Source organism: Ranitomeya variabilis, chromosome 4 (assembly GCF_051348905.1).
Source record: "Ranitomeya variabilis isolate aRanVar5 chromosome 4, aRanVar5.hap1, whole genome shotgun sequence".
Taxonomy (NCBI): Eukaryota; Metazoa; Chordata; class Amphibia; order Anura; family Dendrobatidae; genus Ranitomeya; species Ranitomeya variabilis.
In genome coordinates, this window is record NC_135235.1 from 97,674,638 (window position 1) to 97,689,959 (window position 15,322).

Below are 15,322 nucleotides of genomic sequence, written 5' to 3' on the forward strand. Positions count from 1 at the left end.
AGGAACTTGCTCATGGATTGAATGAATTACTAACATATGAAGGCAACGTGGAGGAGGATTTCTATTCTACATTCCAGGTCTGTGTCGACCACCGTCTCCTTTCTTACTTTTAAGTCTTATTAGATAGAATTTTCCACATCTTACCTTATAGTCGACTCATGAAGAATAAGTACTATGGGAATAATGGGTCACCTGTTCCTATTAAATATCTTGGCTGTCACTATATTCTTAGTGAGACACAAGTCATGCAATCACAGAAAATAACATTATATTGGTTGTATAGGAAATGTACAATATTAAATATCAAAAAACTGCTGACCAGTTTCCCTTTAAACCTCTCGTACTGATATAACTACAGGAATCTTCTGTATGGAACATTCATGGATATTTAATCCTAAATTCTCACTTTATATACATCATTTCTACTTTTTAGGTGTTTCAAGAAGAATTTGGACTCATTAAGTCATATAATCTTAAAACTGGTGGAGATAAAATCCCAGTCACCAATCAGAACAGGAAAGGTAATATACGTGGGGTTGACTATTCTAATCTGTAATGATCCCTTATAAAATAGTTTTATATGTATTAAATGACGTTTTTCTTCTTTCAGAATATGTCCAACTTTATGTAGATTTCCTTCTTAATAAAACGATTCACAAGCAGTTCTCAGCGTTTTACTATGGGTTTCACAGCGTCTGTTCATCCAATGCATTGATGGTAAGACTAACTGTATATAGTAATATTTTGTGAATTACAGTGTTTAGGGTAACGTGTCACATAATCCACCCCCTGTGTGTAATTCTAGACCTCTACCTGGATGTACTGTATGCAGGACTGCCATTACTGGTGAATGGGGCCCAGTGAGCAGAAGCAAAGATGGGGGGCCCGGACTGTCAGAGACACGCTGCGCAGCCTGCTCTCAGGCAGCGCAGCTGAGCCACTGTATAATTGGCCTCACAGACTGCGTGGCACGCTAAGGCCCAGGCTAACTATTTACTTATTAAGCCCCGAGGCCTCAAGGGGGCCTGAAAATGTTGCCAGTATGGGGCCCTGAAATTCGTGGTGGCCGCCCTGACTGTATGTGTACAAAGATATTAAAGTTCTGAAATGAAATGATCATAAGTTACTTTAGTTGCGTTATGCGGACATATTCCACACACAGGAAGTGCATTTTATCATATGAACCATTACAGTCTCTGTATACTTTACAGAACTAATTTTTGTTATTTTTACTTCCTATCAGATCACTTTTGGTTCCAGGCATCTAATGGATAGAGACAGATTGAGGGTATGTGCACACGTCCGGATTTCTTGCAGAAATTTACTGAAGAAAACCGGAAATTTTCTGCATGAAATCCACATATTTTTTTTTTGCGTTTTTTTTTCGCGTTTTTTTAGCATTCTGCAAGCGTAATTAGCTTGCAGAATGCTAAAGTTTTCCAAGCGATCTGTAGCATCACTTGGAAAACTGACTGACAGGTTGGTCACACTTGTCAAACATAGCGTTTGACAAGTGTGACCATCTTTTTACTATAGATGCTGCCTATGCAGCATCAATAGTAAAAGATAGAATGTTTAAAAATAATAAAAAAAATAAAAAAAATGGTTATACTCACCTGCAGGCGTCCGTTCCTATAGATGCCGGTGTGGTTCAGGACCTTCCATGACGTCGCGGTCACGTGAGCGGTCACATGACCGGTCTCGACCAATCACAAGACCGTGACGTCATCGCAGGTCCTTCACCGCACACCAGCTATAGAAACCGAAGCGGCAGCATGCAGCGGAGAGGCGGGAAGACATCGAAGGTGAGTATATGACTATTTTTTATTTTAATTCTTTTTTTTTGACCAATTATATGGTGCCCAGTCCGTGGAGGAGAGTCTCCTCTCCTCCACCCTGGGTACCAACCGCACATAATCTGCTTACTTCCCGCATGGTGTACACAGCCCCGTGCGGGAAGTAAGCAGATCAATGCACTCCTAGGTGTGCGGAATCCCCTGCAATTCCACATTTTAATGAACATGTTGCTTTTTTTTCCGCGATGCGATTTTTTCACGGAAAAAAAGGCTACATTTGCACAAAAAATGCGGAATACACTGAAAATAATGGGAGGCATATGTTAGCGTTTTTTTCGCGTTTTTATCACGTTTTTATAGCGAAAAAACGCAAAAAAACGCGAAAAATACTGAACGTGTGCACATGGCCTAACTGTTCTTTATCAGTTTAGCACATAACAAAGAAACTGGTTATCTGGGTTGCGAAAATCTTTTTGATTCTGTGTATAATAATCTACTATATAATTGTCTAAGGGGTACTTCCGTCTTTCTGTTGCGGTTATTCGTTCGCTGATTGGTCTCGGCAGCTGCCTGTCAATCAGCGACGCGCACAGTCCGGAAGAAAATGGCCGCTCCTTACTCCCCGCACTCACTGCCCGGCGCCCACATACACCCCTCCGCTCACGCTCACACAGGGTTAATCGCAGCGGTAACGGACCGCGTTATGCCGCGGGTAACGCACTCCGTTACCGCTGCTATTAATCCTGTGTGACCACCTTTTTACTTTTCATGCTGCCTATGCGGCATGAATAGTAAAACGATCTAATGTTAAAAATAATAAAAAAAATAAAAAATCGTTATATACTCACCGTCCGTCGGCCCCTTGATCGACAACAGGCCTGCCCGATGCTCCGGTGACCGCTCCATGCTGCGATCTCGCGAGATGATGATGTAGCGGTCTCGCGAGACCGCTACGTCATCATCTCGCGAGACCGCAATGCACTCCTGGGACCGGAGCGCGCGAGGAGTGTCGGTAAAGGCCTCGCTTGGATCCAGGAGCTCTGGAAGGTGAGTATATAACTATTTTTTATTTTATTTCTTTTTTTTTAACAGGGATATGATGGCCACATTGCTATATACTGCGTGGGCTGGGCAAGATACTACATGGGCTGTGCAATATACTACATGGGCTGGGCAATATACTACGTGGCTGGGCAATATACAACGTTACTATACTACGTGGGCTGTGCAATATACTACGTGGGCTGTGCAATATACTACGTGGGCTGTGCAATATACTACGTGGGCTGTGCAATATACTACGTGGGCTGTGCAATATACTACGTGGGCTGTGCAATATACTACGTGGGCTGTGCAATATACTACGTGGGCTGTGCAATATACTACGTGGGCTGGGCAATATACTACGTGGGCTGGGCAATATACTACGTGGGCTGCAATATACTACGTGACTATACAACGTGGGCTGCGCAATATACAATGTGGGCTGCGCAATATACAACGTGGGCTGCGCAATGTACTGCGTGGGCTGCGCAATGTACTGCGTGGGCTGCGCAATGTACTGCGTGGGCTGCGCAATGTACTGCGTGGGCTGCGCAATGTACTGCGTGGGCTGCGCAATGTACTGCGTGGGCTGCGCAATGTACTGCGTGGGCTGTGCAATGTACTACGTGGCCTGTGCTATACACTATGCATACATATTCTAGAATACCCGATGCGTTAGAATCGGGCCACCATCTAGTAAATAATAAGTCTCTAGACTCTTAAAGACAATCATTCAAACAAATTCAGAGAATTTCGCAGATATTTATTGTTTTGATTTTTTTTTTTTATCTACAACATGAAATTTTACCAAGGAAATGTTTTTCTAAAAAGTGTTTGTGTCCGTAGTAGTGATGAGCGAATGTGCTCTGATAAGTTATCCGAGCATTCTCAGGTGCTAACCGAGTGTCTTCGGCGCGCTCGAATTATAAGTTTGAGTCCCTGAGGCTTCATGTCTCGTGGCTGTTTAACAGCCGCAACACATACCTAACAAATAGGCAATCCCTGCATGTGTTGTGGCTGTCGAACAGCCACAAGACTTGCAGCTTTGACGACTCGAACATATTATTTGAGCACACCGAAGACACTCTGTTAGCACCTGAGAATGATAACGCCTTATCCGAGCATGTGTTCACCCATCACTAGTTAGTAGTCATCTTCCTTAGTGAACGAGCAGAGTGCTCATATAAGATCCTTCATGAACACTGGGAGAACTCTGCAACTGCACAGTGCTCTCTCTCTCTCCAGGCTCAATACTGAGTTGATCAATGCAGGACAGGGAAGGAAGCTGTATGGCGCCTGCGCATCACCTCCTGAAGTTCCTAAGGAAATGATGGGCCTTAGTTAGCTGGAAAGCCTTTTTGTGATGACCGGTCAAGTGATCAGTCATAAGCCTAGACGGGAAAGTGGGGCACTATGACAAAAAAAACACAACATGCCATTCTAGACTATTTATTCACTACTGAAATCAATATTCAAACTCCCTGCAGTGGAGCGCTGTGTGTATGTGTAAATTTATTTTGTGTGCAGCAGTACTGTGTGTGTAATGTGCATTGTGTAGAACTGTGTGTGTGGTATTACATGGAGGCTACAGCTCTGTGTGTACAGTGTTCATGTAGCAGAGCTGTGTGTTTAGTGTGCATGTAGCAGAGCTGTGTGTATGGTGTGCATGAAGCAGAGCTGTGTGTACAGTGTTCATGTAGCAGAGCTGTGTGTATAGTGTGCATGTAGCAGAGCTGTGTGTATAGTGTGCATGAAGCAGAGCTGTGTACAGTGTTCATGTAGCAGAACTGTGTGTTTAGTGTGCATGTAGCAGAGCTGTGTGTACAGTGTGCATGTAGCAGGGCTGTATGTACAGTGTTCATATAGCAGAGCTGTGTGTACAGTGTGCATGTAGCAGAGCTGTGTGTACAGTGTGCATGTAGCAGAGCTGTGTGTACAGTGTGCATGTAGCAGAGCTGTGTGTATGGTGTGCATGAAGCAGAGCTGTGTACAGTGTTCATGTAGCAGAGCTGTGTGTTTAGTATGCATGTAGCAGAGCGGTGTATATAGTGCACACGTGGCAGAGCGGTGTATATAGTGTGCATGTGGCAGAGCTGTGTATACACAGTGCAGCAGAGATATGGGTGTATCTCCTGTGTATGTGTGTACACTTCACATGCAGCAGAGCTGTGTGTATAGTGTGCATGTAGGAGAGCTGTGTGTACAGTGTGCATGTAGCAGAGCTGTATGTATGGTGTGCATGTAGCAGAGCTGTGTATATAGTGCGCATGTGGCAGAGCTGTGTGTATATAGTGCGCATGTGGCAGAGCTGTGTATATAGTGTGCATGTGGCAGAGCTGTGTGTACATAGTGCGCATGTAGCAGAGCTGTGTGTATAGTGTGCATGTAGCAGAGTGGTGTATATAGTGCGCATGTGGCAGAGCTGTGTATGCTCACTGTTTGCGCAGCAGAGATATGGGTGTATCTCCTGTGTATGTGTGTACACCTCACATGCAGCAGAGCTGTGTGTATATTGTACATGCTGAACAGAAACACTAACAGGAGCCAACTGTTCACTATTAACACCGTCCTCTACCAGAGAGCATGAACATTAGTGATATTGAGCCATTCACTGCTTTAAATCACTAGAGAAATGTTATTACTAGAAAATGTTTGTTTCCTATTTTCTGATTTTTGTTGTGTAAAGCTGTGGTAAGAATAATAATGCAGCACAGCATTTGCTATGCTCTGAAAATGCTGCAAGTTTATTATCTAAATGAAAAGGACCTTTTATTAATTTTATTTTTTCAAGCTACTTCGCCCAGAAGAAGTAGAGATCCTTGTGTGTGGGAGTCCTGAACTAGACATGCATGCGCTCCAGAAAAACACTCATTATGATGGATACCAGAAAACAGATCTTACAGTCAGGTAGGTGGAGTTTTAGTTTAAGATTTGCAAGTAGATGGTAAGGAAACGTGCCTCAAATTACTGTACCTGGTCAGACATATTCCTGGTAACGGAAGTCACAGTGAGCACAGTCCACAGAATACGATGTCCTCCCGCCTCCCATACACATCATACTGACATGTAACATGTATGATTCCACATACAGGAGATGGAAGTATTGCTGACGCGTTTCAGCCACATCTGACCCTTATATAGAGCAATGTGATTTACGTCTCCCATATACATTTCACTAATGTGGGGGAACTTGCTGATATTGATGGGTACAGGGGACGGTCTATTGTGTTTGATGACCCGGACAATTGATTGATGGGATAGTTAAGGAGGTGGCATCTCTGATTTTGGACTGCCGATTCTTTCTTCTGCTGGAGATAAGCTTCTACCAGAAATGTATCCCTCACAGAACACAGGAACAAGATGATCGTTGAAAAATCATAGATTGTCTGCCATCTATTGTGTATGGTGGGCTTTAGACCGTTCGTTTCTTTTTTAAACCTGATGGAAAACTTTGACATCCCGGTTTGAAGCGACCATGTTTTCCTTTAGTAGATAAACACAGTTCAAGGGACAGTTTCTAGAGCATTTTTTCTTGATTCTAAATTATGGTGATTTTTTTTTCTTCTTTTTTTCCAGCATTAGCTACCGTATTTTTCGGACTATAAGACACAACAGACCATAAGACGCACCTAGGTTTTAGAGGAGGAAATTAGAAAAAAAATTAAGCAAAAAGTGTGGTCAATTCTGTACTTAATATCCTTTACCCTGGTATGCATGGCCCCCTCATCCCTATCCTGGTATGCATGGCCCCCTCATCCCTATCCTGGTATGCATGGCCCCCTCATCCATATCCTGGTATGCATGGCCCCCTCATCCCTATCCTTCCTGGTATGCATGGCCCCCTCATCCCTATCCTGGTATGCATGGCCCCCTCTTCCCCATCCTGGTATGCATGGCCCCCTCATCCCCATCCTGGTATTCATTCCCCACTCATCCCTAGCCTGGTAGGCATTTCCCCCTTATCCCTAGCCTGGAAGACATGGCCCCATCATCCTCATCCTGCTGTATATGTCCCCTTTCATCCTCATCCTGCATGGCTCCCTCATCCCTATCCTGGTATGATTGCCCCCCATCTCTATCCTGGTATGCAGGGCCCCATCCTTATCCTGGTATGCAGGCCCCCATCTCCGTCCTGGTATGCTTGGCTCCATACTTATCCTGGTATGATTGCCCCCCCATCCTGGTATGCAGAGCCCCATCAGAAAAACATGCAAAAACACAAACCATTGCACTTACCTTCCTGCGCTCCCTCGCAGCGTCTTGTTCCTGTGCCAGCCACTGCTTTATGCTCCCGGTGCCGGGACTATGTGCATATGAGTATTCATTGCTCTTTCGTAGCGTGCAAAGTATTAGCCGCAGGCTTTCTGCAGCTGCCGGGCGGTCACATGTGCTGCTACTAAAGGGAATGAATATTCACTGCATTCCACACCTTTAGTAATTGGGGACACGTGAAATTTTCTCCTGAAACTTCTTAAAATATTTAGCAGTTTGAATTCACTATTCACAGTTCTGTGTTTTGACAACTTTATCACCAGACCTTATACACAACTTATCCTGTACACACCCTATGATCGATTATACTGGAGACTAACACATTGATTTTGCCAATATTTTTCCTCCTGTTTGGCAAATACTCACTGTACAGAATATAGTGAGTCACCTCCACTTGTCGTTTTCACTCGTTACTGGAGTCCGGACTGTAGTTCTGCTCTGTTCACGTTGCCATCAGAGGCTTCGTTTGGAGCCATTATATGAATTATTGGCCAATTTAATGTAAAAAAATAGTGAAACCTGCAACAATATGTATAATGTATAACACCGCCCCTCCACTGATTGGCAGTTTTCTGCCTATGCAGAGTGTACACAGAAAACTACCAATCAGCGGTGGGGTCGAAGTTATACAGAGCTCAGCATTCAGAGAACTGCTAGATGTACAGCAGAGAAAACAGCGAGTGACACATCACATGAATCAGGGCCTGTAGATTGACATTATGCTTCTCCCAGATGGACTAGCAAAATGTACTGACTTAATAATATTCTGGTAAGTGGTAAAATGGGTGTTTTTTCTTTACATTGTGGCCATTTCGATTAGCAACACTATATAGGTTGAAATCGATGGATTTGTGTCTGATCTAAACCTCAAAACACTTTGGTTGTGTTCTCCAGTTATCAGGAGTCATGGATGTAAAGATATTCTTTATTCATGATGATTTGCTCTTCCTAAAACCTTGGCTGAGGTCCTTGTAGCAGATCATTCAAAGTCCTTTAATATAGTCTCCAGAGCCCAGGGTTTTCATGGATCAAACTGATGAAATCCTCATAGGGGAATATTATTTTTCAAATACCTCTTGTCATTTTTGAATGTTTATCATTAAATAGTTCCTTTACTTAATAGAAATTGTGAAAAATATTTGATGCTCATGAAAAACAGAGTAAAAATTTAGTGCTCAGCTTTGTATATATTTGTATGTAATATATATTTTTAAATAACTCAAAACTCAACATAAAAGCGAATAAACTTTTTAATAATTTATTTTACAGGTATTTTTGGGATGTTGTTCTTGGGTTCCCTCTTGAACTTCAAAAGAAGTTTCTCCATTTTGCTACAGGAAGTGACAGAGTGCCGGTCGGAGGCATGGTGGACTTGAATTTCAAGATTTCAAAAAATGAAAGCTCAACTAATTGGTAATAATGGTTCTTGGATAACTTGCACAACTTCCATCTAGTTGTAATTGACTTTAAATGACTGTGTTTGTGCTTGGCTTTTTCCGCCAGTGCCATAGACTTGAGTGCAGAGGCAGGGAGATATGTACTTTCCTTAGCTTGCCCTGGCTGTGGTATGGTGGACAGGGAAAAATGGGGGGCTCACTGATTTAAGTGGTATCATCTTTCCAGTAGATACATTTTATTTTGATCTACAGAAATTAAGGCTGATCATCTGGGAAGTTTCATATCTTGGATATATCTGGTCTCCAGTATGTCTAAAGCCCAAAACTTCAAAGTAGTTCAAACCCACGTGTGGAATGCTAATGCTAGCCACGCCATCACCTAACACAAAGCATAGGTATCGGAGAACAGCAGTTTTCATCTCAACTTTGAACAGGCTACTCGCGTCTTGAAGTTGTCATTGGACATAGCCCTGATTTTAAAGTAATCAGCTGAACAACTGCCATGCCGAGTCTTACAGGAAATCACAGGGTGAGATGTTTTGAGAGGACACACCCTGTTCCTCATGCGCGACGTATGAATAAAGGAGCGTGTCCACATGAAACGTTGCGTCACGTGCACTGTAACACTCGGCACGTCAGTTGTTTAGCTTGATACTTAAAAATTCTAACTATATCCAATGAAAATTGAAAAGGATTGAGAAGTTTATTAAAAATTGGTATGTCTAAAGCCCCTATACACAATAGATTACTGTTGTCTGAACCTAACGATAGGGGCCGGTCTAGCCAACAGTCTAATAATAATAATTTTATAATAATTTTATTTATATAGCGCCAACATATTCCGCAGCGCTTTACAACTTATAGAGGGGACTTGTACAGACAATAGACATTACAGCATAACAGAAATCACAGTTCAAAACAGATACCAGGAGGAATGAGGGCCCTGCTGCTCGCAAGCTTACAAACTATGAGGAAAAGGGGAGACACGAGAGGTGGATGGTAACAATTGCCTTAGTTATTTGGACCAGCCATAGTGTAAGGCTCGGGTGTTCATGTAAAGCTGCATGAACCAGTTCACTGCCTAAGTATGTAACAGTACAGACACAGAGATATTAACTGCATAAAGTGTATGAGAACACGATGCGAGGAACCTGATTATGGGTTTTTTTTTGTTTTTTTTTTTTAATTAGGCCACACAGGGATAGTTAGGTTAATGCGTTGAGGCGGTAGGCCAATCTGAACAAATGAGTTTTTAGGGCACGCTTAAAACTGTGGGGATTGGGGATTAATCGTATTAACCTAGGTAATGCATTCCAAAGAATCGGCGCAGCACGTGTAAAGTCTTGGAGACGGGAGTGGGAGGTTCTGATTATTGAGGATGCTAACCTGAGGTCATTAGTGGAGCGGAGGGCATGGGTAGGGTAGTAGACTGAGACCAGAGAGGAGATGTAGGGTGGTGCTGAGCCATAGAGTGCTTTGTGGATGAGGGTAGTAGTTTTGTACTGGATTCTGGAGTGGATGGGTAGCCAGTGTAATGACTGGCACAGGGTAGAGGCATCGGTGTAACGGTCTAATGTGTATGGGAGCCCTGGACAATTGATTGGGGAGAGTCGAGGATCCGGAATGTCTGATTTTAGACTGATGAGTGTTTTGTTCTCCCTGAGATAATACGCCAACAGAAATGTCTGGCAGCGGCTCTCTCTAGAGGACACAGGAGCACTCTTTCAAGCTCCTATGTAAGGGCTCATTCAAATGTCCAATTTTCACATACGTTTGATCAGAGTTTGGTCTATTTTTCTCATACTTTGAGAATAAAAGTTTCTCCATCTTCTCCTGTGTGACAGTCCGTGAAAACTGGACTTCATCCATGTGCGGTCTGATTTTTTTTCACAGACCCATAGACTTGTATTGCTGATTTTGATCCGACCAATGGATTAAAATCGGACATGTCTCTGCAATTTTCTGTGAACCACTCTGTCTGTGAAAAATCACGGACATGTGAGTAGCCCCATAGCCTTTCACCGGTACTAGTGCTAGCCGTGAAAACTGCAGACAGCAGTCGTACCAAAAGTCTGACATCTGAATGAGGCTAAAGGGTGAGACAGCCAAGGTAGGTGTTGGCTGAACCATCTTTCGGCTAAAAGCCATCCTATATTTATGGGGGGATTATGCTCTGAGAAAGTATAATGAATACATTTTAGGTACTGAGGGAGATACTGATCTAAGATCTTGACGTTGCTCTAATTTACGCATGTATGTATTTTTTTGTTTTGTTTTACATCTCTTCCATAAATATTCTTCATTGTACACCAATAATAAAATGAATGTGTTTGTTCCAGGTTGCCGACAGCACACACCTGCTTTAACCAGCTGTGTTTGCCTCCGTACAAAACGAAAAAGGAGCTAAAACAAAAGCTGACCATTGCCATTTCCAACTCGGAAGGATTTGGCCTACAATGAGCACAGAAGACACTTTGGTCTTGATCTCTCACCTTCTTAACGAGAGTCCATTGGGTATTCCGGTTGTGACAGGAAGGTAGCAGTGCCAACTACTCCGCTTCTGTGCTGGACCCACAATAAAGGACATTTTCCTTTTAAGAGAGACCATTAAGAAAACTATGGGAGGATTGCAAGAATCAATCTTATTGTAAATAACACAATTTTCATCTTTTACCAACAGGCTTGGGTATTAGCTTGGATTTAGTAGCAATTTTTAGTTTCTTAGTAATAAAACGTAATGCAGGTCATCAAATCTTGACGACAAAACGCTTTCTACTCCTGCCCTTTATTCACCTTGCTTTATTAATGTAGAGAGATATTTATAATGAGCTGTAAAAGATTCATGTAGATAGAATTTTACAATTTTCTACTTTGTAGCGGTTTAGGGAATGGACTAGTCCAGAAAGGGTTGTCTAATGTGTATATTTATGGACTTAGATCAAGGAACATCATTCGCTTAACTTCCATTTTGTATAACGACCGGTAATTATTTTACTTTATTTGGGAAAAAAATATTTAGCTTTTTGTATAAAGGATATAGTTTCTGCCTTAATGTTGTTGGACATAAGAAGAGACATACATATATTTAATATGATCTTCGATGAATGCCAAAAAGGCAGGAACTTTTGGTAGTTGTAACAGATAACTTTCTGAAATGTGACGTGTGTTCCACAAGATTCATTTGGGACCAGAAAAAAAAAACAGGGCAAGTTTGCCAATTGATATGGTGAGATTTTCACAAAATTTTAACTTAATTTTTTTTATTTAAAAAAAAATAAATAATGGGGGTGGCCAGTGACCACCAATGTATTGGCCTGTCTTGCAGGTTGCTCTTGGATTCATCCCCTTCTTCACCCTTCTCTTTCCTCCTTATTCCTGTCCTTATGCAGGTAAAGATATCCTATATCGGTTTACATAAGAAAGCAGTTAATGTATAGGTAAGTTATGCAGTGATTGGCTGCATGTAGAAAACTCTCCTCTGACTCACACTGTCTATATACAGTATTCCATTGTATTTGAGAGAAAACTTTAGCCTTTTGCCCTGCCTCCTACTTGTAAGAGCTGAAAGGGTGAAACCTATCACAAGCAGTAGGCAGGTCAGACAGGCTGATATTGCATCTCATAGGTTTAGCCAAGACTCTTTAGTGTGAGTCATAGGAAATAATTTTTGCCATTAGATAGGAAATGAAAATGTAGTCTGAAATATGTAAACCAAACCAGAGTTGAAGAAGGATTCAGCATGGCAGACAAACCACAAATTGCACATCAACTAAAACAGGTATTCACAAAGCTTCTAAATTATTTTTAATAATATCCTTGGCTGCATAATGTAGTCAACTTTTTTTTTCTTTTTTTGCTGGAGTGCTCCTATTATGTAATTGTTGAGAAAGCCAAAGGCAGTGTAAATCTCACCAAGAGACTTTTGCCATTTTGTTCTAGGACTTCAACCTACAGTCCTATGTAACGGTTCACATTATTCGCTGTTCACTTAAGTCCATAACCACTTCCATGTAGGTAAATTATTTGTGGTTTGTCATTTATATAACAGGAAGACTAAAATAATAGGGAGAAAGCAATATGTATAGCCAAACTCTGCGTCAGACATAGTAAAGGTGTCCCTATGACTGACGTGGCCATTTTTTGTATATTTAATGTGTATAATAGTGCTTCAGTGTCAGAGATTTCTTTTTTGGCGGGAAGACTTCATGACAGTGTATCTGGTAAAGGTTTCTTTATCTACCTGGCAATACTGGTCACTGAAGACGTCTGGAGTTGTAGTGAGACTTCAGTAAAATATTTATCTATTTAGTTAGAATAGCTGATGTGTTGCATGGGAAGTCATGCTGGAAGAAGACCATTTACAATAAAGAAGACAACATTTCGGTGACTTGGAAATACATTACATTCCTGGTCATAAAGTGGCGTTCATGTGTTTATGGCGTTGATTTGTGTAGTTTTGTATATGACAAAAGCGAGAACACAAAGTGTTAAGATCTTGCTGAAACATCAAGTCCTCTTGTTGTATAATGTATTATTTGTATGAGATTTAGCTTGGCGTACTGTGTATTTGCCTGTTTTAGTGGATGTCGTTACCAGAAGGCCTATGCTGCCGCCCAATTGTCAATTTTTCTGATTTTTATGTAACTTTTTTATACAATCATTTTGTTTTAATATACATATTTTCGGCAAGATTTACTAAGCTTTGGATTCCAGGACAATGTTTTCTACTTCATTGATGGCTTTTGTTCTTTAGATGGTATATTACCATGTCAAATTTAGGTCTACCATTCTGTGCTGATTAATTTCACAAAATATCAATACAATAGTTGGAGCTCTGTTTTTCTGGGCTCTAAATTCCATACACAGATGTAGAGGAAAATAATAAAATTGCAGCGGCGCCTAGGGTTGGCCTAGTGCGTAAGAGAGGGTTCAGATAAGTGTATTTTCCATCCATGTGCAATAAAGACTGCGTACAGACAGCACATGGACCAGTGTAAGCAAATGGGCTAGTTTAGCATGCATTATTCTGGTCTGATCTTTGGGCGAGACTAACGCAAGCAATGACAGGCAGCTCCGGCACTGTCCTAGATGTGGACGAGCACTTGCAGCCACGCACAGACTCCGGTACGTCCGTAATTTGCAGTTGTGACGGAACCAATTATTACAACTAAGAGACAAATTTGTATATGTGTATATAAAAAAATTTTTTTTACCTTAAAATGATAAAAATGTATTTTCTAATTGTAATAATTGGGCCTGTCACTTCTGCAAATTATGGACGTTTGCAGCTACAAGTGCTTGCCCGCATATATAGTGATTATTTGGAGATGAACAGTGCTGATGAAGTTATGACCCCATATAGCTGCCTAGATAAGGCAAGATTTGCAGGTTTTGTGCACATGTCCTATACTAACGAACAGGACATGTTCAAAACTGCTGATTAGCATCTGTGGCAGCTGGACAGGATCCCTGAACACCGGCTCCTACTTCCCGGCATCCGCAACTCCTCTTTTTTTTTTTCTCTTCGCCGGTTTGACATTATTGTTGCTGCGAGACATAGATGTGATGTTGCTCAATGTGGTTTATCAGAAGAAGGGCCATAGATTTCGAGCGGTAGGAGGTGGTTTACAGGCCTCCCATTCAGAGGCCATATGTGGATGCTGGACCGGGTTCTGCAAATCGATTTGCATTTGCATCAACTCGAATGCTGAACGTTAGTGATGAGTGCGCATACTCGGATAAGGTGTTATCAGAGCACACTCATGTCCTAATCGAGTATTTTCGACGTGCTTGAAAAAAAAAATGCTTGAGTCGTCGTGACTTCGATAGCCGCAACACATGCAGGGATTGCCTTTTTGTTACGCAATATCTGTGTGGCGGCTGTCGCACAACCACGACGACTCAAGCATTTTTTTTTTCGAGCACGCCGAAAATACTCGATTAGGACACTAGGGTGCTCTGATAACACTTTATCCGAGCACCCTTGCTCATCACTACCGATCATGCATGTGTTTCGACAGGTATGTGGGGTAATGAGGACATTGGCTCCGTTCATCTCTGATGCAGAATTGCACGGCACTGAACGGCTCTTTTTAAATGGAACCTGTCAGCAGGGTTATGCTGAGTAACCTACACACAGTGTCAGGTTGGCACCGTTATACTGATTATAATGATACTTTGGTTGATGAAATCTGTCTTGTGGTTGTTGTTTAATCTTTATTTGCAGTTTTCAGTTAGAGATTCTCGAGCATCAGGGCGGCCTGTGGGGGGCTTCATATGGTGCTCTGATTAGCTATTCATCTGTATGGCTACCTTCTGACAGGTCACTGATCCCTCCCTCAGTTTACATACTGAATGATATATGTATTGGACTGCCGATGGATGCAACTGCGCAGGTGTAGCCAGTGCCATTTTGAGAATACATGTACAAACAATTTAATGCATATTACATATGAGATAATGCTGCAGCGTCGGCGCCTGCCTGCTGAATGTAATTTTTTGTTTTCAATACACATAATCATTATGTAAACTAGGGAGCAGGTCAGTGAGGGATCAGTGACCTATCAGAAGCCATAAACATGAAGACGTAAGCAGAGCATCACATGATGTCCCCCACAAGCCGCCCCGTAACACGGTCATATCATTAACTGAAAACTGAAAATAAAGATTAAACAACAACCACAAGACTGATTTCATCAACTGAGGTATCATTTTAACCAGTATAACAGCACCGACCTAACACTGTGTAGGTTACTGTGCACAATCCTGCTGACAGGTTCCCTGGGATTAGGGACAGGATGGATTTTACCATGT

At 41.9% G+C, this 15,322-nt stretch overlaps 1 protein-coding gene across 2 annotated transcripts in view; it reads left to right on the forward strand.

The window, feature by feature from the left end:
• Nucleotides 1-15,119, forward strand: part of HECTD2 (HECT domain E3 ubiquitin protein ligase 2) — a 144,075-nt gene extending 128,956 nt beyond the window's left edge. For both annotated transcript variants that reach the window (XM_077258960.1, XM_077258959.1), the window contains exons 16-21: nt 3-77; nt 434-521; nt 611-717; nt 5,632-5,747; nt 8,382-8,525; nt 10,849-15,119. In XM_077258960.1, coding sequence (XP_077115075.1) covers nt 3-77; nt 434-521; nt 611-717; nt 5,632-5,747; nt 8,382-8,525; nt 10,849-10,969 — 651 coding nt within the window. In that variant the 3' untranslated portion in view covers nt 10,970-15,119. The remainder of the gene's footprint in view (nt 1-2; nt 78-433; nt 522-610; nt 718-5,631; nt 5,748-8,381; nt 8,526-10,848) is intronic.
• Nucleotides 15,120-15,322: the final 203 nt, after the last annotated feature.